Raw genomic sequence first — 27,741 nt, forward strand, 5'->3', positions numbered from 1 at the left:
AGACCTCATCTCTACAATAAATCAAAAAATCAGCCGGACATGGTAGTGCACGCCTGTAGTTCCAGCTCCTTGGAAGACTGAGGCGGAAGGATCGCCGGAGCCCAGCAAGTCGAGCAGCCACTGCACTCCAGTCTGGGCGACAGAGTGAGACTCCAATTCAAAAAAAACCCCCCAAAACAAAAAAATATATATATATCTCAACAAACCAGTACCGAAGGAATGTACCTCAACATCATAAAGCCATATATGAGAGGCACACAGCTAACACCATACTCAGTGGTGAAAAATGAAACCTTTTCCTCTGAAATCAGAACCAAAGCAAGGATGCCCACTCTTGCCATTTCTACTCAACACAGTACCAGACATCCTAGCGAGAGCAATTAGACAAGAAAAATAAACAAAAAGTGTCAAAATTGGGAAGAAATAAGTTATCTCTGTTTGTAGATGATAAGATGATATCATATGGAGAAAGCTATAAAGACTCCACAACAAAACTGTTAGAACTAATACACAAATTCAAAGTGGCAGGATACAAAATCAATATATAAAAATCAGTTGCATCTCCCCACACCAACAACATACTATCTGAAAAGGAAATTGGGCAGATAATTCCATTTATAATAGCATCAAAAAGAATAAAATACTTAGGAAACATGTAATTAAGGAGGCTAAAGACTGTACACTGAAAACTATAAAACATTGTTAAAAAAAATTAAAGACGATATAAACAAATGGAAAGACATCTGTGTTTGTGGATTATAAGGCTTAATTCACATTGTTAAAATGACCATACTGCTGAAAGCAATTGACAGATTCAACACAGTCCCTATGAAAATCCCAATGGAATTTTTTATAGAAATAAAAAAAAACTATAATTCATATGGAAACACAAAGACCTCAAAGAGTCAAAACAATCTTGAAGAAAAACAAAGCTGGAAGCACCACATCTCCTAATTTCAAAATATATTAAAAAGCAACATGAATTCAAACAGTATGGTACTGGCATAAAGACAGACATATAGACCAACCAATGGAACAGAATACAGAGCCCATAAGTATATTCAAACATACACAGTCAACTGATCTGTATTTAGCACAAGAGTGTCAAGAATACACAAAGGGGCTGGGCATGGTGGCATGTGCCAGCTACTTGGAAGGCTGATGTAGAAGGATCACCTGAGCCCAGCAGGTCGAGGCTGTGGTGGCCATGAGTGTGTCACTGCACTCCAGGCTGGGCAACACAGTGAAACTCTGACTCAAAAAAAAAAAAAAAAATACACAAAGGGGAGAAGATAGATAGTCTCTTTAACAAATGATGTTGGAAAAACTAAACATCCACATACAAAAGAATGAATCTTGGACCCCTATTGTTTACTATATACAAAAGTCAACTCAAAATGGGTTACAGATTTAAACATAAGATACAAAACTGTAAAATTCCTGGAAGAAAACTGAGGAGGAAAGTTTCATGACACTAGCTGTCATTACAGAGTGAGAGTCTTGGCTACAACTTCATGGATATGATAATAAAAGTACAAACAACAAAAGCAAAAGCAGACAAGTGGGACTGCATTAAATGAAAAAGCTTTTGCACAGCAATGGAAATAATTAACAGAGTGAAAAGGCAACCTATGGAATAAGAGAAAATATTTACAAACCATATGTCTGACGGGGGGTTAATTTCCAGAATATATAAGGAACTCTTATACCTCAACAGCAAGAAAACTAACAACCCAATTTAAAAAATGGGCTAAAGACTTGAGCAAGCCGGGCATTACAGACCAGCCTAGGAAACATAACCAAACCTTGTCTCTAACAAAAAGTAAAAAATTAGCCAGATGTGGTGGTACATGCCTATAGTACCAGCTATTTGGGAGGCTGAGGCAGAAGGATCCCCTGAACCTAGGAGGTCAAGGCTATGGTAAGCTACTACTGTAATGCTACTGTACTCCAACCTGTACTACAGAGTGAGACCCCCAACTTAAAAAAAAAAAAGACTTGAACAGACATTTTTCCAAAGAAGACATGCAAATGGCCAACAGTATGTAAGCAGATGCTCAACATCACTAATCATTAGGGAAATGCAAATCAAAATCACAATAAATTATCACCTCACATATGCAGGGATGGCTATTATCAAAAAAATGAAAGGCAATAAATGTTGGCAAGGAAGTAGAGAAATTAAAACCCTTGTACATTGTTGATGACAATGCAAAATGTCACAGTAGGGGTTCCCCCCAAATTAAAAATAGAACTATCATGTGATCCAGCAATCCCACTTCTAGGTATTTACCCAAAATAATTGAAATCAGGATTTTGAAGAGATATTAGCACCCCGATATTCACTGCAGCATTATCCACAGTAGGAAAGATATGGGAGCAATCTATCTGTCTCTTGATGAATGAATGGATAAAGAATATATATGTATAAATGAGTATATACATACAATGAAATATTACTCAACCTTCAAAAAGAAGGAAGTGCTGCAAGACGAGACAGCTTGGATAAACCTTGGAAACATTATTCTAATCGAGATAAGTCAGTCACAAAAGGAAAAATACTGTACTAACTCACTGATATGAGGTGTCAAAAGTAGTCCAACTGATAGAATCAGAGAGTAAAAGGTGGTTACCAAGGGCTGGGGTGGGAGAAGAGAGAAATGGGAAATTGCTTATCAGTGAGCATAAAGCTTCAATTATGCAAGATTACTAAGTTCTAGAGATCTGCTATACACCACTGTGTTATCGTTAACAATATTTCATTGTACATTTAAAATGTTTTTAAGAGTGCAGACCTCATATTAAGTGTTCTTTTCACACACACGCACAAATGACAGCCCCTCTTCTCTCCTTCCTCAATCCTGCTGTCCAGGGCATGTGATGCTCCTGCTGCCATTCTGTGCTGTGAAAATGTGAGTTGGACAGAGATCGCATTTCTGGGAACCATGGAGCTGCTCTACCAGTCCAGGATCCCTTCCTCCACGTTTCTTTTACATGACAAATTTCTATCTTGTTTAAGTCATTCATTTTGAAGTTCCTACTATGGCAGGTGGGGAAAAGAAGTCAAAGTATCTGGCCTACGAGCCTCTGTGTGTGTTGTGGGGGAGAAGTGGGCTAGGGAGCAGGGGGAAATACTCCCAGGGAACACAAAGGAAGGCAAGTACCCTGTCTAATCTCTCCCAACAGGACATCCGTCGGGGTAAACAGACCGGGTGTTGGCAAACTACAGCCCATTGGTCAGCTTTCTGTTTTTGTAAATAAAGTTTCATTGATACAGTTACACTATTTGTTTATGTACAGTCTATGGATGATTGTGTGTTACAATGGCAGAGTTGAGTAATTGTGCCAGAGACCATATAGCCTTCAACGCATAAAATACTTACAGAAAAAGTCTCCTGATACTTGAAATAAACGAATGATCTTTTTTAGGGGGAAGAGTTCTTTTCTATAGAATGCCCTTAGTGAGATATTCCTGGCTATAAAATAGACTTCTTATAGTAAATAAGTCCATAATTTATGAAGCATGGCTTTCTAACAACTGCCACACAAATTGTACAGTTCTCAGGGGTATAAAATGGAGATGTTTCGCGACTTAAATGGTCCCACTGCGTGAGGTAATGACCACCAAATCTCACTTGGAAACTTCATCTGTTGAACTCTCTGTTCCTAACTTTTGTTCTATCCCATTGCTGTCTTTCTTTATTCAGTATTCATGCTATTTTGTTTACTGTCAAGGTAAAGCTGTATGGTTGAAGAACTAAGTAACATCATGCTGACCTTTGTTTTTGATGGATGGCAAACTCATATGTTGTCCTTGGATTTCTCAGTGTGAAGTTATTTAAAATTTGTATTTTTTGTTATGGAGCAGATGTTGCTGCGACCTGGAGCCCCTTGGGTCCTTTTTACACCTTTCTTTGGCTCTACCCCCTAGAACCTACTTTGCCCAAACACAGGGGGCCATACCAGTACCTGGGAATTTGTGGTCCCCAGGATGGCCCTGACCCCTGACTGATGTGTAAGAGGATATGAAGATTCTAGCTCTCTTGTCTGAGGTAGGGACAGTTCTAAGGCACAAACTTCATTCCAGAGTTATTTTGTACAGTCAGGCTAAAGCTACCCTTTGCAGGACTTTTGAGAGCTCAACCCTGGTTGGTTTCCTCACCTTCCTCCCCTACTTCTCCCACTCCCTGGCTGGTTTCCTCTGGGAGCACTTCCTTAATAGTCACTTGCACACAATTCTTTGCCTTAGGATGTGCAGCTGGGGAATCCGACTTACAACACCTGAGGAGAAGTACAGAATTACTATGACATTACCTTTTATAATTGATGTTGAGATTGGCAGTCATGACAATTCCTCCAGCTATAAGAGCACATGTACCAACGGTAGCATCGATCATGGTTGCAATGGCGCCTCCGTGAAGGAACCTAGTTACAACAGGAGTGGAGGAGAAATATTTTCAGAAGTTCTGAAGACAGAGAGCCTCTTGAGAGAGAGAAATTATCCAAGCATCTTCACACAATTTGCTTATGAAAGATCCACTTAGTCTATGTTTAGTGTATTGAATGTTCCCTACTTTATTTTGTTCATAGCGTAGTCTTTTTTTTTTTTTTTTTGAGTCAGAGTCTCACTCTATTGCCCAGGTTGGAGTGCAGTGACTTGCTCACGGCCACCCCAGCATCGACCTGCTGGGCTCAGGGGATCCTTCCATCTCAACCTTCCAAGTAGCCGGAACTATAGGCGTGTACTATCACGCCTGGCTAATTTTTTTGATATATTGTAGAGATGAGGTCTCACCAAGTTGCCCGAGCTGGTCTCAAACCCCTGGGCTCAGGCAATCCTCTCACTTCGACCTCCCAAAGTGCTGGGATTATAGGCTTAAGCCACTGCACCTGCCAACAGTGTAGTCTTAAGCATTTGTAATAAAACCAGAACTTGATTGTAATCAGATCACAAGCAAACAAAAGCCAAAATATAATTTAGAAAATTAATATTACATTTATGTGTTAAACCATACACATTCATTGTTTTAGAAATTTAGGAAATGCAGATAAGCAGAAAAAAAAAACAATTTAAGGCCCATAATGTTACCATCTAGTCAGAGACAAACTACTGTTAAAATGTTAATGATACTCTCTCAAGTGATACTCTATTGCCCTATGTTCTATAATAATATATGATGTATGTTCTTTAATGTATTAAATATTTAACACATATTAACAACACTCTTGTCCTTTAACAATATACACATCTTTCTGTGTCAGTAAGCAGTACACATCCACAGTACTGTCAGAATGCCTTCGTTGTAGCCCATGGACACACGGGGGCGCTATAAGACAAAAATCTTTCACATCTGCATTTCTACGTTGTCATTCTTACCCAGGTGCTCCTTGCAGGTAAGGACCTCCTTGAAACAAGCAAACTACCCTTTGCTCAACATCATTATAGAACATCACATATTCAAAGCCCAAGCCATCCTCAAGGCTTCTGGTGAAGAGCTGGGCCTGTGACGTTAGTTCTTTTGAAAGCTTTGGGCCTGTAGGAAAATGAAGATGGACGCATGAGAAACAAGAATGAGAGAAATGCCATGACAGAGGCAACACTTGTACCCTACTGGAATCACATGCCAATGGAGGACTGATCAAAATGTCAACGGGAGAAAAAAAATGTCAACTGGGCACAAAATTTAAAGAAATGGGAGGGTCCCAGAGAAACAGCATATAGGATCTTTGCCCCTGTAGAATTAACAGTCTAACTGGGAACAGAGTAAACTTACATGAAATCAAAACAAAATATTTGCTCACACGTGGCAACCAGGAAATACAACATATAAATGTTGACGGTATGTTGAATAAAATGGTAAGGTATAGAAATAAATCCTTAGAATAAACGTGGTTTAAATACATTTTTTGTTTGTTTGTTTTCATACTGCCAACCAGGCTGGAGTGCAGTGACACAAATACGGCTTACTGTAGCCTTGAACTTCTGGGCTCAGGTGATCCTTCTACCTCAGCCTCCTGAGTAGGTAGGACTACAGGCACATGCCACCATGTCTGGCTAATTTTTTAATTTTTTTGTAGAGACAGGGTCTTGCTATGTTGCCTAAGCTGGTCTCGAATTCCTGGGCTTAAGCAATCCTCCCACCTTGGCCTCCCAGAGCGGTAGGATTATAGGTGTGAGTCACCACATTGGGCCTAAATGCAATTTAAAGAAAAAGAAAAATGTAACAGAAAGAGGTTGTCTTGGCAGACATGAGTTTAGCCTGCCAGTTTTACTGAATCAGAAACAGGGCCAGTTCAGCCTAATATGCAGTATGATTGTGACTCTTAAGGCCCCAGACAAGGAGTTAGAACCATTAGGGTTCATGAGATCAAATTAGTGGGCTGTAACCACTAATTTATAAAAGAAAGAGAACACTTCCCATACATCCTGGTTACGCACTACTTGTTTAGACTTTTTTCACATACACAACTGTGAACAAGTTCGGGGTACAGGGTTGAGGCAAAATATAGGCCACTTCAAAACAAAGACTGAAGCTGCTGCTCTAAAGGAAGGGTGCACTGTCCTACACATCTATTTTAAAAGTGAATCCCTCATACTCTTAGCTTTCTTTCACAGCTTCACCAAATATAAAACTGTCTACATTTCTTCTGCATCTACCGAATTTGCATTTTCAAACTTGGAAAAGGATATGAGATGAGAAGATCTGGGAGGACAGGGAGATGCCTTCTACTCAGGCCATGAGCATCCAGGGCAGTCACCTGTCTATGAGACTTTGTTTGCCCAACAAATGGCACAGATACATACTATAGGTACCCAAGCAGTTGTTGAGTACGTTAATGATTTAGAAAGCCAGACAAAGAAACTTAAAATCGGCATCAGTATTATGGTATAGTGGAAAGAACCTTAGCCTGTGAGTTGGGAAGATTAAATTCTTGGCCTAGCTCTGGCTTAAAACCTGCTCTTTTGCTCCATGCTTTATCCATACAACAAGGAAATAAAGCTAAATGACCTCCAAGACCTTTTCAAACTCTGACATTCTGATACTTCAGGATAAGACAAGCATCAAGCCCTTTTCTAATTTTCTACTTAGAAAAGAAGTTCAAAATTTCTAGTCTAGATTACCAAATCTTAATCGTATCTCATAACAGTGAGAAAAATAAGGATAGGGAAACAAGTTTGTTAGAAATGCAGACTCTCAGGATCTCCTCTGACCTACTGAAGCAGAACCTGCATTTTAAGATTCCCAGGTGCTTCATATTCATTTTAAAGCCTGCAAGTCACTAGTCTTTTAAGACACGAGATGACATTGAAGGTAGCTGAGAAGTAACAAGATGAGATTTGCATTCTGAATCAAGGGCTTTAGGAAGATAAGAACGGAGGCAGGAGATGACAGTATAAAATTACCATCACCAAATCCGCTAGATGGAGCATTTCTCTAGCGATGCTTATTACCAGAGGGCCTATGCAAAGAAAAGATGGCAGATGGTTTGATTCATCCAGGGCTGGGGTTTTCCTAGGTTAAGTGGGCAAGAGAAGTTCAGTCAGAAGAGGACTATAGGACAAGGAGAAAGTAAAGAACTCTGTGAATTGAAGGTCTTACGGAGATCAAAGAATTGTTTCTGAGGGGCCTTTGAAAAAGTGAGCTAGAAGGGAAAAGGCTGTGGTCAAAAAATAGGATATCCATAGGAGTAGGCAACGAATTCATGATCAAGTCCCCAAAAGAAAATGCAACAAAAGCTAGGATAGACAGGTGGGACCTTATCAAACTGAAAAGCTTTTTACGCAGCAAAAGAAACCATCAAGAAAGTAAAGACACAGCCCATGGAATGAGAAAAATATCTGCAAGCTATGCATCTGACAAAGCCTTAACATCCAGGATCTACAAGGAACTCAAATGAACAGAAAGGAAAAATACAAACAACCCCATTAAAAAGTGCGCAAAGGACATGAACAGACACTTCTCAAAGTGTGACATACAAGTAGCCAACAGACACATGAAAAACTGTTCAGCCAAATCATCATAGATATGCAAATCAAAACTACAATGAGATACCACCTAACTCGGGTAAGTATGGCTATCACTAATGAGTCAAGAAACAACAGGTGCTAGCATGGCTGCAGAGTAAGGGGAATGTTTCTACACTTTTGGTGGGAGTGTAAGCTAGTTCAACCTCCATGGAAAACAGTGGGCGGTTTCTCAGAGAACTAAAAATGGGGCTTTCATACAATCCAGCAATCGCTTTTCTGGGAATATACCCAGAGGAGCATACGTCACTCTACAAAAAAGATACCTGCACATGCATGTTTATTGCCGCACTATTCACAATAGCAAAAACATGGAACTGATCTAGATGCCCATTAAAAGTGGACTTGATAAAATGTGGTACATATATATGATGGAATATTATGCAGCCATAAAGAACAAAATCATGGCCTTCATTGCAACTTGGATGCAGTTGGAGACCACCACACTAAATGAACTGTCACAGAAACAAAGAACAGAATACCGCATGTTCTCACTCATAAGTGGGCCCTGAACACTAGTCACATTAGAACAAGAAGGGGATCTGCGGTCACCAAGCACTGCTACAGAAGGGAGAGAGGAGGGAGCAGGAGGGGGGCACATGGCAACACAATGGATACCTGGTCCACTACCAGAGGGAGAGAGGGCCAGCTAGAAGCCCAAACTTCACCTGCATGTAGCCTACTTATATAGCAAATCCTCACTTGTACCCCACAACTCTAAAGTTAAATTAAATTTTAAAAAACCCAGGAAAGCCGGGCTCGGTGGCTCAGCCTGTAATACCGCACCTTGGGAGGCTGAGGTGAGTGGATTGCCTGAGCCCGCGGGTTCAAGACCTGCCTGGGCAACTTGGTGAGACCTCATCTCTACAATAAATCAAAAAATTAGCTGGGCGTGGTAGCGTGCGCGCCTGTAGTTCCAGCTAAGTGGAAGGCTGAGGCGGGAGGATCGCTGGAGCCCAGCAGGTTGAGGCTGCTGTGGCCGGGAGCGGCCACTGCACTCCAGTCTGGGCGACAGAGTGAGACTCCAACTCAAAAAAACAAAAACAAAAAAACAAAAAAACCCCAGGATGTCCAGATGTGTGCATTTGGAGGTTGTGCACTTTCTAAAGAAGATAAGGCTCAAGATTTTCATGGGAGTGTGTGGCTGGGGCTGGAAGAAAGAAACGCTCATAGATGATGAGGAAACAAATCAACCGAGGAGCCACTGCGCAGATGCTGGAGTTGCTGAGATGGTGAATGGAGTTGGGAAGAGGGGAAGATGGTTGACCAGCTGCTAAAATCCCCAATACTGAGAGAGAAACAAGGAAGGGAACAAGAGGAGGGTGATAGAGTCAGATGGTATAAACCTCAGAAACACAGAGGTTTCTGAGTGAGAGGTAATGGTTTCGAAGCAATGACGGTAGCAAAGAGAACCTCAAACTCCTCTTGATTCTGGGAGGTGAAGTTCAGTCAAGAGGGGGTGGGGATGCACAGGGGAATGAGCAAAACCGTGGAAATGGAACCCTGGAAAACACTGACATTTAAGGAGCAGGGAGAAGGAGGGAAGACTGGTCTGAAAAGTCTATGAAAGCCAACAAAGAAAAAAGTTTCAAAGAGAAGGAGACCGCCAAGTTAATCCAGTATAGTAAGGGCTGAACAATGCCCACTGAATTTGACCCTCAGGTCACCAGTGGCTTCAGGGAAGACATTTCCACAGAGCTGCTGGAGTAGAAGCCAAAGTGAAGACATTCAATTAATTGTGTGATGTGGCAGTAGCTGGAATGGAATTAGTAATACAAATTACTATTTCATTTTCCTTTCTCCTAAAATATAGGAAGGTCAGGCATGGCAGCTCACATCTGTAATCCTAACACTTTGGGAGGCCAATGTAGGAGGCTCATTTGAGCCCAGGAGTTTGAGACCCACCTGGGCAACATAGCAAGACCCCATCTCTAAACAAAAATAAACAAACAAACGAAAGACCACAACAAAACCAAATTAGCTGGTCATTGTGGTGTATACCTGTAGTCCCAGTTACCCAGGAGGCTAAGGTGGGAAGATTGCTTGAGCCTAGGAGGTCCAGGCTGTGGTGAACCATGACTGTGTCACTGCACTCTTCCCTGGGTGACAGAGCTAGACCTTGTCTCAAAAAATAAAATAAAATAGGCTGGGCGCAGTGGCTCATACCTGTAATCTCAGCACTTTGGGAGGCTGAGATGGGAGGATTACTTGAGCTAAGGTGTTTGAGACCAGGTTGAGTAACATAGTGAGGCCGTATCTCTACAAAAAAATTTAAAAAGTTAGCTGGGCATGGTGGCATGGGCCTGTAGTCTCAGCTACTTGGGAGACTGAGTCAGAAGGAGCGCCTGAGTCCAGGAGGTTGATGCTGTGGTAAGCTGTGATCATGCCACTGCACTTTAGTGTGGGTGACAGAGTGAGACACTGACTCAAAAACAAACAAATAAATATGGATAAATAAAATAGAATATTAATTCTCTATATATCAGAGATTTTGCAAAGAAACCTAAGAACTTTGCCATTTTTTTATTGATTAAACATTTCAAATTACAGTTTAGTTATTTTTTTAATTCACTCTTCCAGCAAATACTAAAGTATCTACCATGAGGAAACAGAGGCACAGAAAGGTAAAGTACCTTGCCCAAAGTCACACAGCTTTAAATTGTGGAATCTGAATTTGAACCCAGGCACTAAATTTCAACAATTAAATTAGGAAGCCGGCAGCTCTTCCATGCCCTCTAAGGCCATGAGATTACCAATGGAGAATACAAAAGAAATGAGTACTAAGGACTGAGACATGGGAGCACTCTGACATTAAGATTTTGAGGATGAGAAGGAACCAGCACAAGAAACTGAAAAGGAGGGACCAACGAAGTGGGGAGTGTGGTGTCCTGGAAGCCAACTTCAAGGAGAAGGGAGTTACCAGCTATGCCAAAAGCTGAGCAAAGTTACTGGCTTTAGCAACACGAGGGTCACTGGTGCCCTTGGCAAGAGTAGTTCTGATGCAGTGGAGTGGGAGAGCACCCCACTGGGGTGGGCTCAAGAGAGACTGAGAAGAAAGAAATGGGTTGTGGCACTCCTGTGTGCTGACCAGAAACATCTAGCAGAGAGAGGTGCCCTTCATTGGGTCAAAAGGGATGGGATGCTGTGCAAGAACGGAGAGCTTGGTCTCCCCTAAGAATATGGAAAGTTCATTTGTAGCAGGAAGAAGCAGAACATCCGGTGCAGATGCAGGCGGAAGGTACATAAGGCAGTGGAAGTGTGGAAGTTTCCTTCTGATTGCTTATATTAGCTCTAAGCGAAATGGGAAGTGAGATCAGCTGAAAGTGAGAATGGAAAAGACGGTATTAGAGGCGTGAGAAGAAAGAAAAGGGCAGAAAGCGATCATCCAGGAGGGAAATAAGAAATATGGTCATCAGACAACAGTAAGGGCCTCAAGGTCGTTTTTACAAAACCAAATACTAAAAGATGGGTTTAGATGGTTAAAAGATAGTAACTCAGAAATATCTGTGAAACGATTCAGTATGATACTATAATGATGGTTATGTCATTATACATTTGTCAAACCCATAGAAAACAACACGAAGAGTGAACCCTGGCTGGGCTCGGTGGCTCAGCCTCTAATCCCAGCACTTTGGGAGGCAGAGGTGAGTAGACTGTCTGAGACTACTGGTTTGAGACCAGCCTGGGCAATTTGGTGAGACTTCAGCTCTATAATAAATAAAAAATTAGCCGGGTGTGGTAGTGCGTGTCTGTAATTCTGGCTACTTGGAAGGCTGAGGTGGAAGGACTGCCAGAGCCCAGCAGGTCGAGGCTATGGTGGCCATGAGCGTCCCACTGCACTCCAGCCTGGGCGATGGAGTGAGATTCCAACTCAAAAAAAAAAAAAAAGAGTGAACCCTACAAACTATAGACTTTGGTTAAGAATAATGTATCAATATTGGCTCATCAGTGGTAACAGATATACCGCAGTAATGTCAGATGTTAATAACAGAGGAGAAATTAAGGGTGGAGGGGGTAAGGGAACTCTCTTTACTTTCTGCTTATTTTTCTGTAAAACTAAAACTGCTTTAAAAAAGTGTATTGATTTTAAAAAGAAAAACAAAAACAGAAGCATAGGAAATTCAATATGTTTGTGATGGGTGCAGGATGGGTTATTGTCTTGGGGCTTTAGAGACTGGAAGATGAGGGGGTGATCTGAGTGTTCTAAGCCTCTTAGGGTGATATAGCTAGATATTGGGATAAAGGGCGAAATGAGATTAGATGATGTTGACACACAGGTGATGAGGTTGTGGGAGGGTGGGGCTCTCCAGGGCCCCTTTTTCACTCCTGCCAATGGTGACGAGAATCCAGGCTTCATAATAGGTTTTATGCTTTCCAACAACATGGCTCACCACAACCTCAACCTTCTAGGCTCAGGTGACCCTTTCGCCCCCAGTCCCCCAAGTAGCTGGGGCCACAGGCATGTGCTACCACGCCTGGCTAATTTTTTTTTTTTTTTTTGAGTTGGAGTCTCACTCTGTTGCCCAGACTGGAGTGCAGTGGCCGCTCCCAGTCACTGCAGCCTCACCTGCTGGGCTCCGGCGATCCTTCTGCCTCAGCCTTCCGAGTAGCCGGAATTACAGGCGTGCGCTACTACGCCCGGCTGATTTTTTTTTTGTTTTATTGTAGAGATGAGGTCTCGCTGCCCAGGTGGGTCTCGAACCCGCAGGCTCAGGCAATCCACTCACCTCAGCCTCCCAAAGGCGTGGGATTACAGGCTGAGCCACTGAGCCCGGCCTGGCTAATTTTTTAAAAAAATTTTTTCGTAGAGATGAGATCTCACTTTGCAACCCAGACTGGTCTCTAACTCATGGGCTCAGGCAATCCTCCCACCTTGGCCTCCTAAAGTGCTGGGATTACAGGTGTGAGCTACCACGTCTAGACTGCAAAATTGACTGAGATTTCTGGACTACAGACCTATACTCCTGTATTATATTCCTCCATTTTTAAAACAATAACTAGTACTTTGTCTATTCTTAGTATTATATTTGATATTCAAATATTATTAAAGGGAAAGTGGCTATTTCTACCAAGATAAAGAGTCTTGAAGTCTTGAGCCCTTCGAGAAGATTCACTTTTATATGAAGGCAAACGTTTCCAGGAGCCATCTTCACATTTCTTCATGAACTGATCAAAGAGGAGTCTTATGTCCTTGTTCCAGCTGGGGTTGGGGAGAGAACAGTCCTTAGGAACCACTTTCTCAGAAGAAAATGATCTCTAAAAGATAGAAGAAAAAGAAGAGTATTGAGAAGTACATCCTATTTCATAACATATTCTCCCATTTCTTAAGACTATCTTGCTGCTTTTCTTTTTCCCAGAAGTTTGTCATTTCAAAATGGAAGAAAATTTCAAGGATCACCCAGTCCAACCTCCTTGGAAAAAATGAGAGATTAAGAGAAGGTAAATAACATGACCAATGTCACCCAGCTAGCTATTGGTGGCAGACCCAGCATTATGCCCAGGTCTGCTGATTCCATTCTTTTTCTCAAACTCTAATCAAGTACGGGTAAACCAGGCACAGTGGAGACAGAGATGAAGGACAAACGTTCTCTTCTTTGTAAAAAGAGCTACCAGTGGGGTATGCACAGCAAGTTAGAGGATAAGGGAGAGATATTCATCTCCAGGTGGGGGTTCAGGAAGTTCTTTGACCTGAATATTAATTAGACAAGTAGAAATAAGCCATTTGAAAAGAGTTTTATAGGTAAAGGAACACCACGTACAAAAGTAAAGAGGCATGAAACAGTTTTAAGGGGCCTTTTACAACTATGTGAAGTAAGTACTAATTATTATCCCCATTTTACAGAGGACGAAATGAAGGCCTAAAGGAAGTTCAACATTGTCATTGTGCAAAAGTAGGAGCAGATGGCTGTAAAAATGTATGCAAAACCTCAACACCAAGCTACCTGGTTTGAATTGGATCTGCAGTTCTCTGAGGGATTTTAAACTGAGAGAGACATGATCAGATCTGTCCACAATATGAAAGAGAGTGAGAATGTCCCAGACTGGAATCAGAGGGCCCTGTGTGGAGGCTGTTTATCAGGTGAGAAATTAAGAGAGCATGAAACAGAAATTGGTAACTACTTGGATAAGGAAAGTAAGGGAAAAGGAGAAATGCAAGGGCCAATTCCAGGTCTCTGAATCCTCCACTGAGGTGAATGACAAACCCAATTACCAAGAAGGAGAATATAAGAAAAAGAGGAGAAAGAGGTTCGAGGACAAATGTTTGATGTCTTAGTAACCCCAGCCTCCACCCATGCTATTCCTCTACAGCATGGAGCACTGCTACGGTTCCAGGGATTAGGCAACAACTCCAACATTGCCAGGGCCCTAGAGGACCTGGTAGGCAAAGTGTGACCTACTAAGGAACAGAAGAAAGCAAAGCCTCACAGATAACAGATAGAAAAATGAATTCTATAGGATCCCTGCAGAAACCATGGGAACATTCAGGATCACAGAGGCTATGAACTCTGTGGCATTCTACTTCTAGCCACCCTTATCAATTTCTTCAGATTTATGTTCCTACAACACTTGGACCATACCATGAAACAAAACAGGAAGATTGTACTTACTATGATAGAAGAACCAGTCTTTCACTGACACCTGGGTTAGCTCCTAGCCTGGCCTGATTGGAAGAATATAGGGAACCTGCCTCAAGAACTCTGTGGAAATAAAACCTTTCTGGCTGAACAAAAGGAAATCCTGACTTTGTGGTACCAGAGAGTTGGGGAAACATGAACAGGGGTGAGGTCATTCTTCCCTTAGCCCGGGATTTATAACTTTGTTTGCTATGCTTTTTTTTTTTTTTTTTTTATTGACTCATGTCTTCAGAACCCAACTCAGAAAATTTGGGAAAGAAAGAAAAAGAGAAATTTTAAACCCTGCCCATCAGCCCTTCTTCATACAACTAATGGTAAACATTGATGTATTTCCTCCAACTTTTTATTATTTTATTTTATTTTTGAGTCACAGTCTCACTCTTTCACCCAGACTGGAGTACGATGGCACGAACACAGCTACCATAGCCTCCACCCGCTGGGCTCAGGTGATCCTTCCTCCTCAGTCTTCCAAGTAGCTGGGACTACTGGTGCATGCAACCATGCCCAGCTAATTTTTTTATTTATTGTAGACGAGGTCTCACCAAGTTGCCCAGGCTGGTGTTGAACCCCTGGGCTCAGGCAATCTCTTGCCTCTGCCTCCCAAAGTACTGGGATTACAGGTGTGAGCCACTGCACCTGGCCCTCCAAGTTCTTTAAATGTAATTTTTCTTAATGTACTTGTAATCAGTCAGATGCAGTGGCTCACGCCTGTAATCCCAGCACTTTGGGAGGCAGAGGCAGGAGGATTATCTGAGCCCAGGAGTTCAGGACCAGCTTGGGCAACTTGACAAGACCTCATCTCTATAATAAATCAAAAAAATTAGCTGGGCTTGGTGGCATGGGCCTGTAGTCCGAGCTACTCAGGAGGCTGACGTGGAAGGATCTTCTGAGCCCAGCAGGTTGAGGCTGCAGTGGCCGTGAGCATGCCACTGCACTCTAGCCTGGGCAACAGAGTGAGATTCTGACTTAAAAAAAAAAATAGCCAGGCTCGGTGGCTCAGCCTGTAATCCCGTGCCTTTGGGAGGCTGAGGTGAGTGGATTGCCTGAGCCCGCGGGTTCGAGACCTGCCTGGGCAACTTGGCGAAACCTCATCTCTACAATAAATCAAAAAATAAGCTGGGCGTGGTAGTGCGCGCTTGTAGTTCCAGCTCCTTGGAAGGCTGAGGCAGAAGGATCGCCAGAGCCCAGCAGGTCGAGGCTGTGGTGGCCGGGAGCGGCCACTGCACTCCAGTCTGGGTGACACAGTGAGACTCCAACTCAAAAAAAAAAAAAAAAAAAAAAAATGCACACAGGCACACACATGTGTAATCTTGGTAAAAAACACTCTGCTTTCTGCTTTCACCACTTGAAATTATTTACTGTTCACTTTCTCCTTAACCTCAGTTATCACCATTTTCAGCAACAGAAAAAGTCCTTTAAATTGATGTGCTATACTTTAGTTAGCCATTTAAATTGGTCATGTAAATTATTTCCAATCTTTTGCTGTTCTAGATGAAAAATATTCATTGGAACATTATGAATATAGATTTTACTCTATTTTAGATTATTTCCTTAGAGTCCAGTTCCAATTGTGTAGCTTTATTTATTTATTTAAGTCAGAGTCTCACTCTGTTGCCCAGGCTGGAGTGCACTGGCATACTCGCGGCCACTGCAGTCTCGACCTGCTGGGCTCAAGCCGTCCTTCTGCTTCAGCCTTCCAAATAGCTGGAACTACAAATGTGCGCCACCACGCCCAGCTAATTTTTTGATGTATTGTAGAGATGAGGTCTTGCCATGTTGTGGGATTACAGGCATGAGCCACCGTGCCTGACCCAGTTGTGTAGCTTTTAAAGTCAATGAATTCTAGAAGTAAACCAAAAAACACGACTCATCACAGATTAGTATGTATTGACCAGTACATGTCAATTGAGAGGTAGATTGACCAATACATGTCAATTGAGAGGTAGAATCGGCTTTAGGGTCACAAATTGGAGCTCATTTTGTCCACAGGTCTCATCTTTAATAGGCAACACCAGGATTGGTCAGCTTCAGCATCCTTTTATGGATCAGTGAAATCAAGCTAATTGAAGATTTTCAGGAATTAGAATGACTCCCTTAACTATGGGCTCTTCTAACTGATTTAAACTTTTAAAGTCTGTGATTCAGCTAAATTCAACAAAATTTCTGAGCTCCACTATACATCCTGGCTCTATGCCAGAGACAGATAAAACAAAGAGAGAAGACTTAGGTTCTCCTTCAGGTGTCAGCAACTTTCAATGGGAAAAATACTGCAAAATAAGTAGATACAGACACAGAAGGAGTGACTTTCAGGGGAAACTTCAAAATGATGGTGTGATTTCTTAAGGATAAAAAGTTCAATAAGGGGAGAATGGAAAGGCTGCTCCAAGCAAAAGCACAGAGTGATGAAACTGCCGTGTGACATCCTGGGGAACAGCTAGAATTTCAGCCTTCACAGTGTAAGGTGCACAGAGAAAAGCAGCAAGATGTGGTTGCAAAGCAAAAGGGAATCACGCCAGAGACGGCGAGAACTTGAACTAAGTAGAGGAATGAGAATAAGAGTTCTAATATATTTAGGACGTTGGGCCTAAGGGGTGTGGGAAATTCCCAACGGTGTGAAAGAGGAAGTGGAAGGGTCTCAGATGATTCCCAAGTTGTGGACAGAAGGAAAAGAAAGAGGAGGTTTTTGTTAGTGTGCGAGTGTAGGTCAGGAGGGAGAAAACAGTAGTGGAACTATTCATTTTAGTTGGAGGCCTGTTGAGTTTTTTCCCACAGATGGACATTATGATCAAGTGGGAAATAAAGGTTCAGTTAAAGGAAGTGAGAACTAAGAGATATTTTAATGCACCTGTAAATTCACAACACAGACTATATATGAAGGATAAATGTTAGGGATAATCATTAACTTTTGTTGTCCTGAGGAGAGAAAAGTCTTGCTTGATCTTTGGTTATACATTTACAAAATGGGACTTGTTAAAAAAAATTGTGACTCTTTTTATGTAGCTCCTTTTAAGTTTCTAAACACAAAGAAACATGACTTACAAAGCCTGTAAATACCTAAATAGTCTCAGCACAGATTACAAGGCACCAACATATAATTAAAGAAATGAATTCATCTTTGTTGTAAGATTAGCATAAACCATTTTCTTTTCTAACGTGCAAGCTGGTACAGGATTAGTGACTAATCTGCCTTCATTATTTTTTTTTTTGAGTTGGAGTCTCACTCAGTCGCCCAGACTGGAGTGCAGTGGCCGCTCCCGGCTACCGCGGCCGCGGCCTCGACCTGCTGGGTTCCGGCGATCCTTCTGCCTCAGCCTTCCAAGTAGCCGGAACTACAGGCGCGCATGACCACGCCCGGCTAATTTTTGATTTGTTGTAGAGATGAAGTCTCGCCAAGTTGCCCAGGCGGGTCTTGAACCTGATTCATTATTCTTTGAAAGAAAGCTGAAATAGCTTAATAGAGACACTATACTCATTGACTTTATTATAGTCCTCTTTTAGTTATTACTCCATATAGAGCTGTTCCTTTAGTGCTTTATTATAGACTATAAAACACAGATATTTTATTTTTGCAATTTCACTCCTGTTAAATACAATTTACAGGAGGCCATTGGTTTGGTCCAACAGACCAAATCAAAATGCAGTCACTCAGGCTGAAGTTCCACTCTACCAAGTGGAAACTTAGTTGTTTATCTGACAAACAGAGAGATAGTAGCCAAATTCCCCAAACAAGTTCGTTTTAGCTGGCATGATAAGTTCCTTCTGCTTTAACCTTTACAAGGAAAGTACTTTTGAGCTAGGATCCAGAGGACTAGTTTCCCCAAACAAAGATCACAAGGTCCAGATCTCATTTACAAGATGAGATGTGGTGAGAAAGACTGGCCAAAGCCAACTATGACTAAGATGGCATTGAAAGTGAGTCCTTTTTGCTCATTCATGCTACTCATAATATATTGGTATGCTAAAAGACACTCCCACCAGTGCCTCGTTTTACATTTACCTGTCAACTCCTGGAAGTTATCCTAGAAGGTTTAAAAAGGGGAGGAGCCTTCCATTCCAGGAACTCCCTGCCCCTCCAAACCATGAATAATTCACCCCTTCTTAGCATATCATCAAGAGATAGCCTTAAAGGTAAAACCCAAGCCATGTGTGACTGCTTCTTATAGACCAGTCCAGGCTGCTCTGCCTATGGAATGGCCAGTTCTCTGTCACTTCAATAAACTTGTTTTCATTTTCCAACTGAAACCTCAGTGATGCCCACAGACTGCTCCTCTATGGACTAGCCATCTTTCTATTCCTCTGTTTCTTCAATAAACTTGCTTTTTATCTTTTACTTACAGCTTGCACTTGAATTCTTTCCTGCATGAAGCCAAGAACCCACTTGGCTGAATCCCAATTCTGGGGCTCACCTGCATCACTTTGAAACAACAAATCTGCTTTTTGTTCTGTTTTGCTTTCTTCAGCCCTTTTCTGTCTAGAAAGCCAAGGTCCTCTGCTTAGCTCATCAGAAGTCATTCTATTCTGAGGTGCTGTCTGCTTCTAGGATTGCAAGTAAAACCCAACTTTGATCTTTAAACTGAATTTGTTGTAATTTTGTTTTTTGACAGTTCTGATGATGACCAACAAGAGGACCTGAGAGACAATACTGACAAGTCTTGAAACCCCTTGGGGCATGCAGGAGATTGGGCCCCCCTCACCATGAAGCCGCATCTTCCTTACAGAGTCCGGTTGTAAATAAGTTGCTCTAGGGTTGGACTCCCCTCTTTTTGCATTTGGCTTTCAAATCCAGGGTTAGTTTGTGCCACGAGAGAGCACACGAACTTGGAGTAAGTACAAGGAGTTAGTTTGTGCTACAGCAAAATCCTTTCGGGGTTTGCAATAACTGACGCGTCACTGGCAAGAGCGGAAGTTATGACAGAAACATAACTGGGTCCTGTAGGAAGGACTCAAGTGCCTGACTGAGTCAGACAGAAACTGGCAGTAAATGGCAACTACTGCCGGGGGTGTGAACACTGGCTTTTGGAAACGTGCAGGGATTTTATGTTCTATCCTTTTCATTTATTTTCCCTGTGTTAGGTAGGGGAAAATCATTGGCTGAGTTGGTCAAGGGGATCTCAGAGCCAAAGCCACAACCTCACTGGTGAGCACATCGGGCACTTGAAAGCATTGACTTGCTTGTAACCGAAAGGTAAAAGACTCCTGAGTTATAAACTGGTCAGAGAAAGGCGTGGTGGCTCACGCCTATAATCCTATCACTCTGGAGGCCGAGGTGAGAGGATTGCCTGAGCTCATAGGTTCTAGCCCAGCCAGGGCAACTTGGCGAGACATCATTTCTACAATAAATCAAAAAATTAGTTGGGTGTGGTGGCATGTGCCTGTAGTTCCAGCTACTTGGAAGGTTGAGGTGGAAGGATCACCTGAGCCCAGCAGGTCGAGGCTGCTGTGGCCATGAGCAGTGTGCCACCGTGTTCCAGCCTGGGCTACAGAGTGAGACTCTGACTCAAAAAAAAGAAAAAAGAAAAAGGTTCACTGACATTAGGCCTCTCACCAGCAGGTCTGACAATCCCAAGATTCATTGTAAAAATGGGATCTCTAACTTTTGAAGAACCGAGTACTCAACCTTCTGGGTACACCTGCCTTTTATAAGTATAAGAATTAGGCCCTGGACTCAGCATATACTAACAAAAATGGCAAAATCTTACTAAAGATAATTTAGAATTATGAGGGCCACTATATGGAAAGTTTCAGATGAACAACATTGCACTTTAAGTGCATTTAAAAATGAGAGCTCCTGGGCCAGGCACGGTGGCTCATGCCTGAAATCCCAGCACTTTGGTTGGCTGAGGCAGGAGGACTGCTTGACCCCAGGAGTTTGAGACCAATTAAGGCAACATAGAGAGACTTTATCTCTACAAAAAATAAAAAAATTAGCCAGAAGTGATGACATGCACCTGTAATTCCACCTACTCAGGAAGCTGAGGCAGGAGGGTCACCTGAACCCATGAATTTGAGGCTGCAGTGAGCCATGATCATGCCACTGCACTCCAACCTGAATGACAGAGTGAGACCCTGACTCAAAATGAATGAATGAATGAATGGATGAATGCTCCCAGATTAGGCTCATCCCAGGACACTTTTTTGTTTGTTTGTTTACTTTTTTGAGTTGGAATCTCACTCTGTCGCCCAGACTGGAGTGCAGTGGCACACTCCCGGACACCACTGCCTCACCCTGCTGGGCTCCAGCGATCCCTCCGCCTCAGCCTTCCAAGTGGCTGGAACTACAGGCGCGCGCTACCACGCCTAGCTAATTTTTTATTTATTGCGGAGACGAGGTCTCGTCAAGTTGCCCAGGCAGGTCTTGAACCTGCGGGTTCAGGCAATTCGCTCATCATCAATTCTCTCCCCCAAAGAATTTCACCAACCAGGGAAGATTAGCTTTTATCACCAGAGAGATTTCAACACATCCATAGACAGCTTGTCACAAACTATCATTTATTCTTCCAAGAACCCATTCATTTTTCCCAAAAATCATTTACTCTGAGTTTATCTCTCTATTTCACTCCTTACCCCATTCCAGTGGTGGGGAGGTGGTTAGTCAAGGGATTCTTGCCCTTTTTTTGGTTGACCTGCCTGATTGTCCTAAACCATAGTTAGCTGGGTAGCTCACTGTAATCTCTCCTTTTGGCTTTTTAAATTTATTTATGCTGGGGTAAATAGAGAGGACTGGTTTGGGCCCTGATATATTGAAAGCCCAGCAGGGACCACTTGTTCATCCAGTCTTTAGTAGATTCCAACCTTTGTTTTAGCCCCATCACTGTTCATTTTATTCATTCTTTTTTTTTTTTTTTGAGTTGGAGTCTCACTCTATCACCCAGGCTAGAGTACGGCAGCAGTTCCTTTGGGAGAATCTGTCTTAAGACAAATAAGGGAAATTCGGGAAGCCCCACCTTGGACTTTGCTATTTTTCAGGTGCTTTTAGCTTGAAGTAATCAACATACCAGTGACATATTTTGAGGTGACATTTCCTGAACTTCTTCAATGGCTAGTTTTGTTTAAGGAGCAATTCAAGTATTATTATTAAAAACAAGTAAATTAACTGTATAAATGAAATACAAGTTTATAGATGAACTTGTTATAATTTCAAAAATCTTTTTCAGTAACTTAAAATCTTAAAGTCATATTACGTTAAATTAAGTAATAATATTCATTAAATGTCTGAGCCATTTCTAAGTAAGTTCAAATACTGAAACATTAATTGCTGAACACAAGTCTGTAGTACATATATTTTGACATCTTGCTTTTGTATAGTATAGAGAGGCTAAATATAATTGAGTCTGTTAATAAACTGGAAAACTTGAGGAAACGTGTTTCTAGAAATCATGAAATGGTGAAGGCTGATAAAAGACAATTCACAATATTTGCTAGTTTTCATTAGGAATTAAGATGACTAAGGATTAATAATTTGAATTAATATATGGTAACTATACTATAAATAATAAGAGAAAAAACTGTATGTGAGATGTAAGGTATGTTTTATAAGGAAGTTATAAAGTATGAGAATGGGTTTTAGTTAAGGAAAAAAATAGAGTAATTTTGTTCTAAAGTAGTTACTCCACAACAGGAAAGAGGAAGAGTATAGCACAAACTAATGAGTATAAGGAAGTTGCAGAGGGTTGCAAAAGAGGAAAGAATTTCATGTATATTCAAATGAACTAAAATTGAATTTATTGTAAGTTTTAAAAAATTGAAACTTAAAAGCAAAAGTACACTGATGAAAACTACAATTTTGTCCTCTCTGTTCTTGGAGTATTGGTCTGCCCTTAATAGAAAGAGTGAGAGGTTTTTCTTTACATTTAGGTAATTGGCTCAGGAAACAAAGGTTCTATATTTTATTAAGATGATTACCTGTGCTTAGATCTTTGATTACTTAAGAAAATTGGTTACTCTTTATTAAAGAACAAAGGTTTTCCCCACGATTATGTAACTTTCTGCATTTGCCTTTTGAAGTCATTCTTTTAAAAATTTTTTATTTTAAAGATGTAGGGTACAAGTCAGGGTTAGGTATACAAATGTTCATTATGCAGGTACCCTTGTTGATGAGGTATGCCTCCCCTCCAGCAGTTTCCCACTACTGCCAATCCCACTCCCCTCTCTCCTGATCGTTTCCAATATTACTGCCAATCCCCTTCTTACAGTATTATAATAATTGTTCAAGGTTCGTTTATGAGTGAGAACATGTGGTACTCAGTCCTTTGTTTCTGTGATAGATGACTCAGTATTATAGCCTCTAAGTCCATCCAAGTTGCTGCAAAGTTCATAATTTAGTTCTTATTTATGGTTGCATAATATTCCATCATGTATATGTACCACATTTTTTTAACCCAGTCCTCTATCGATGGGCAGCACGGTTGGTTCCTTTAATTATCACTCTGGTTAAATGAATGACTGTTACTTCACAGTGTCTTGTAATCCTACTTTGATCAAGTGTTTAAAATCTTTATATTTTTGACAAACTTCTCAAAATCAAATCCTAAATTAAATCTTTTTAACCTCAAACTAATTTTGGGATGTTCCAGAGGTCTGGAAGCTATACTAAATTAAGGGAGCTATACTGAACTAATTAGGCTTATTTGGCATATTAGTTACATGGGAAGCATTATCAAATATGAAATGATGTTTAACCTTCATTGAGTTATATTTGTACAGATATGTTATTAATATGTGTTCTACAAAATGTATGAAATTCCTAGAAATATGTTCTAGGTAAAAATTTCAGTGTTTTTTGTTTTTTTTTTTAAATTGGAGTCTCACTCTGTTGCCCAGACTGGAGTGCAGTGGCACACTCCTGGCCACCACAGCCTCAACCTGCTGGGCTTCGGCGATCCTTCCGTCTCAGCCTTCCAAGTAGCAGCAACTACAGGCACACGCTACCATGCCCGGTTAATTTCTGATTTATTGTAGAGACGAGGTCTCACCAAGTTGCCTGGGCAGGTCTCGAACCCGCGGGCTCAGGCAATCCACTCTTCTCCGCCTCCCAAAGTGCTAGGGTTACAGGCTGAGCCACCAAGCCCGGCCAAAATTTCAGTATTTATGTTAAAATGTTGTGTCACAGAAATAACCAAGTCTGTCAATTATGTCATTATTATAATGAACTCTCATCAGATCTTTAACCATGGTCATTTTAAGTCTTTTTTCTTTGAGTTAGAGCCTCACTCTGTCGCCCAGGCTGGAGTGCAATGGCACGCTCGCTGTCACCCCAGCGTCGACCTGCTGGCTCCGGGGATCCTTCTGCCTCAGCCTTACAAGTAGCTGGAATTACAGGCGCAAGCTATCATACCCGGCTATTTACTTATTTATTTACTGTAGAGATAAGGTCTCAAACCCGCAGGCTCAGGCAATCCACTCGCCTTGGTCTCCCAAAGTGCTGGGATTACAGGCTGAACCACTGAGTCTGGCCCATTTTAAGTCTGTTGTCCATAGATAATGGCTTTATTCTAATGTTTTTCTAAAAGTTTTTTACTAGCAACTATAATCCTAAAGTGTTTCATTTTCAAACACTTTGAAAATGAAAGAATGCTGACAAGTACCGGTTTCTGATAAGTTTGAGATCATACTGCTGGACTAGGTAAGAATTTCCAGACTCTAATGAAGAAACTAATGGAGTCACAAAACTGCTAACCAAGAACAAGAATTAATTACATACAACTGAATGAACTGATAAAAGAGTTATGAGTTTTTACAACCTGTGTATTTGAAATGTTGCTGGTTCTTTTGATGATTTGTTTTCCAGATTTAAGAAAATGTTTCTTCTTTTAAGCTATCTACAGTTGATGGTAATTTGGTAAAGTATACTTTACTAAAGCATAAAGTATGAACAAAAATTGAAGCATCTACTTTTTCTTCCTACCTGATCCCTCCAAAATTCAAAAACTATTTGTGAGTATTTTTATTTTTATGGGAATACAGTTATCTGAATAAGTTTAGTAAGAATCTGTTCTCTTTATAACAGAATATAATTGGAAATACTGGTTTTATTACCAAGGCTCTGACTAGGATGTCATATTTGAGAAGGTAAATAAAATGAATCTATAGGTATTGCAGGAAAGTCTGAAGTTCGCTTTTGTTTGGCTTCCTAGCCTCAAGAGGTTTTTAGAAGTCTCATCTGAAATTCCTTATCAAAAGGTCCAGCAAAGCAACCTTAAAAAGAGTCCATGTGGTCAATCACTCCTCTTGCTGCATTTACATAAATCATCAGGCCAAATTTGATGAGACTAAACTTATTATGTAAACAAATGAGACTTTGATTATCTTTGAGAGAAATGAGGGTGACTATAAGTGAACAAATATGTTTCTGTAGAAAAACTACAGTACACCTGTTATTAGATTGTAGCCCTGTTCTTTTTTTCCCCTGTTTTTATTATCTGCCCGTAGACTTGACTGGATCCTGAATTCTTCTATTTTCCTCCAATATCTGACTACGATTCTCTAACTAAGAACAGGAACTGCTCTGTTCCTTCAGCCCTAGAGCTGAAACTGGACAACATAATGTAAATTTCAAGGAACAATGCCTGATGTGTGGGCCACACCGAAAGTTCACCAAAACACCCAATGTCACCAGAGACATACAAACTACAAACCATGACAAGAAGTTGATGACTTCATGCTATGGACAGCTTTTCCCAAAATGCTGGGATAAGACTCCCTATCATAATGAGTCTTACCCTTCTTAATTTGTCCTTGCTTATGTCTACCCGTTCTGTCTGGCAAAATATGCTATAATTAGAATTTCACAATCATTAGCTTCTGTGGGTAACTTTATGAAATGCTGGATATGCCATTAAAAAAATAGATTTTTACATAACCCAAGAGATCCTTTAGTTCACCCAGTTGACAACTTTAGCAATATCCTTAGTGCTGAATTGTTTAAATTACACTAGTGCTCTTTTATAGAGTCAGATTTCTAAACCCACTTGTAGTCACCCTCTGCTTTAATTTAGCCCAGTCATAGAGTACTAGATAATAGAACTGCTACCGACTAGCTGAAAAGGGAGAAGTCTATGTAGTTGCTGACACTTCTTTTTTCACATGGATAGATATATCAAGTATTACAGAGACTCAGTTGCAAAAAATTAATAAACAGGCTAGTTGGCAGGCTGAGGAGTACCCTTCAAAGTCTGGATATTATCCTCCTATCATAACAGCAGTCTCTGTGGTGCGCTGTATCGTCGCCAAAAGTCTTAAATGTCTATATGCAGCTATCTGCTAAAACTAAGTGGTCGCTTTGGCTGGAATGATAAAAACTCCAAGAAATGCATCATCATGAGGACGCTGTAATCTATGAATGAAGTGTTGAGACCAAAAACTGAAAATGATGGTGATCCAGAGTGGTCCTGATGCCCTAAATTTTGGTCATACTCTCACCTAGGTGAAAGCCTGACCCAAAGTGGGAAAATGTTCAATAGCATTTACAGGAGACCAGTGGTTTGGTCTGAGCTTCTGCACTAGGCCCAAAAAGCCAAACCAAAATAGAGTTACACACTTTGAAGATCCACACTACCATGCTGAAACTAAATTACCTGATGTCAAAAATCAGGAGGGAGAGGTAATAGCCAAATCCCCAAATGAGTCAGTTTTAGCTGGCATGATAAGAAAGTTTCTGCTTTAACCTTTACAAGGAAAGTAACTTGGAAAAGACTAGTCTGCTTTTTGATCTGTTTGCTTTCTTCAGCTCCTTTCTGTCTATAAAGCTAATCTTCTCTGCACAGCTCATGAGAATCGTTTCTCTGTTGTATAGAATGAGGTGTTGCCAGATTCCAGAATTGCAAATAAAAGCTAATTAAGATCTTTAAAGTACATTTGCTTTAATTTTGTCTTCTAACACCCCGTTCTCCCACACTAGACTGTGAGTTTCTTCAGAGAAAGGATTGCTTCTTACTTGTATGTATATCATCAGTGACCAATTATGCCTGGCAAATTGCTGGGGCTTAATCAATATTAACTGAATACATCAAAACATAAGGGATACGAGCACAGGCAATATTTATCTAATACTATGTTTTAGGTATTGCATTAAATGTTCCTTATGGTATCTCATTTAGTCTTTTTTTTTTTTTGAGTCAGAGTCTCACTCTGTCGCCCAGGTTGGAATGCAGTGGCAGCCTCGACCTGCTGGGTTCAGGCGATCCTTCTGCCTCAGCCTTCCAAGTAGCTGCAACTACAGGCGTGCGCCACCACGCCCAACTAATTTTTTGATTTATTGGAGAGATGAGGTCTCGCCAAGTTGCCCAGGCTGGCTCGAATCCGTGGGCTCAGGCAATCCTCTCACCTCGGCCTCCCAAAGTGGTGGGATTATAGGCGTGAGCCACCACCCCCGCCCCCCCCACCTCTCATTTAATCTTATAACAACCTTTAAAGGCGAGGAAGCTGGCTTAGGAGAGGATATGATTCTTTATCTGACATGCAGAGCCTTCTGCTCACTTAGGAGTTGGTTGTCATCATCAGCAATAAGACAAGTCAGAGACAATTGGGACTCCACCACTGAAGAGGCGGCGTTCTTCTGAGGTCTGTAGCGGTTGAGCCAGACTACCCAGGCGTCCTAGCCTTCCTAGAGGCCAGCTGTGCCCGCGTGTTTTCTGGGTGACCTTGCTCAACCTTTCTTTAGGATCAGTGACAGGAGCGGTTCCTTCCCTCCGCAACAGCCAAGCATCCTGAACGCTGCTTGGAAAGCGAGCCAAGTGCACAGAGTTTTATGTCAATCTTAAAGCTTTTTTGAAAAAAAGAGTCGCCTTCCCGCCCAGTTTCTGACGGCTTTGAATCGCGAGTGTTCCCGGGCCACTGTCACCACTGCTGCCCTTCGGAGCAGAAGTTAGCTTTGATTCTGAGATCGGCTGGGGAGGGAACGGATAAACAGTAAACAGGGTCTGTGATCGCAGACTTGCTGCTGTCTGTGGTCCCGCCCCGGTGCCCACGCCTAGGCGCGCCCGGACTTACCAGCGCCAGCGGCGGCGGCGGCGGCGGCGGCTCGCGGTCCCAGCCGCCGGCGTCTCCCCAAGGGCGGCGCAGGGCCCGGAGCGTGCGCAGGCG

The 27,741-nt window shown here is 41.6% G+C and overlaps 1 protein-coding gene across 1 annotated transcript in view; it reads right to left on the reverse strand.

Moving 5' to 3' along the window:
- The window catches only part of THEM4 (thioesterase superfamily member 4), a 64,834-nt gene that overhangs the window by 25,280 nt on the left and 11,813 nt on the right, over window positions 1-27,741 (reverse strand). The window contains exons 3-6 of the mRNA XM_021714138.1: window positions 27,649-27,738; window positions 13,096-13,282; window positions 5,378-5,534; window positions 4,315-4,425 (exon numbers count right to left, since the gene is read on the reverse strand). Of these exons, the coding sequence (XP_021569813.1) occupies window positions 4,315-4,425; window positions 5,378-5,534; window positions 13,096-13,282; window positions 27,649-27,738 (545 nt within the window). The remainder of the gene's footprint in view (window positions 1-4,314; window positions 4,426-5,377; window positions 5,535-13,095; window positions 13,283-27,648; window positions 27,739-27,741) is intronic.

This window comes from Carlito syrichta, unplaced genomic scaffold, assembly GCF_000164805.1.
Source record: "Carlito syrichta isolate Samal-C Ts95f unplaced genomic scaffold, Tarsius_syrichta-2.0.1 Scaffold305252, whole genome shotgun sequence".
Lineage (NCBI taxonomy): Eukaryota > Metazoa > Chordata > Mammalia > Primates > Tarsiidae > Carlito > Carlito syrichta.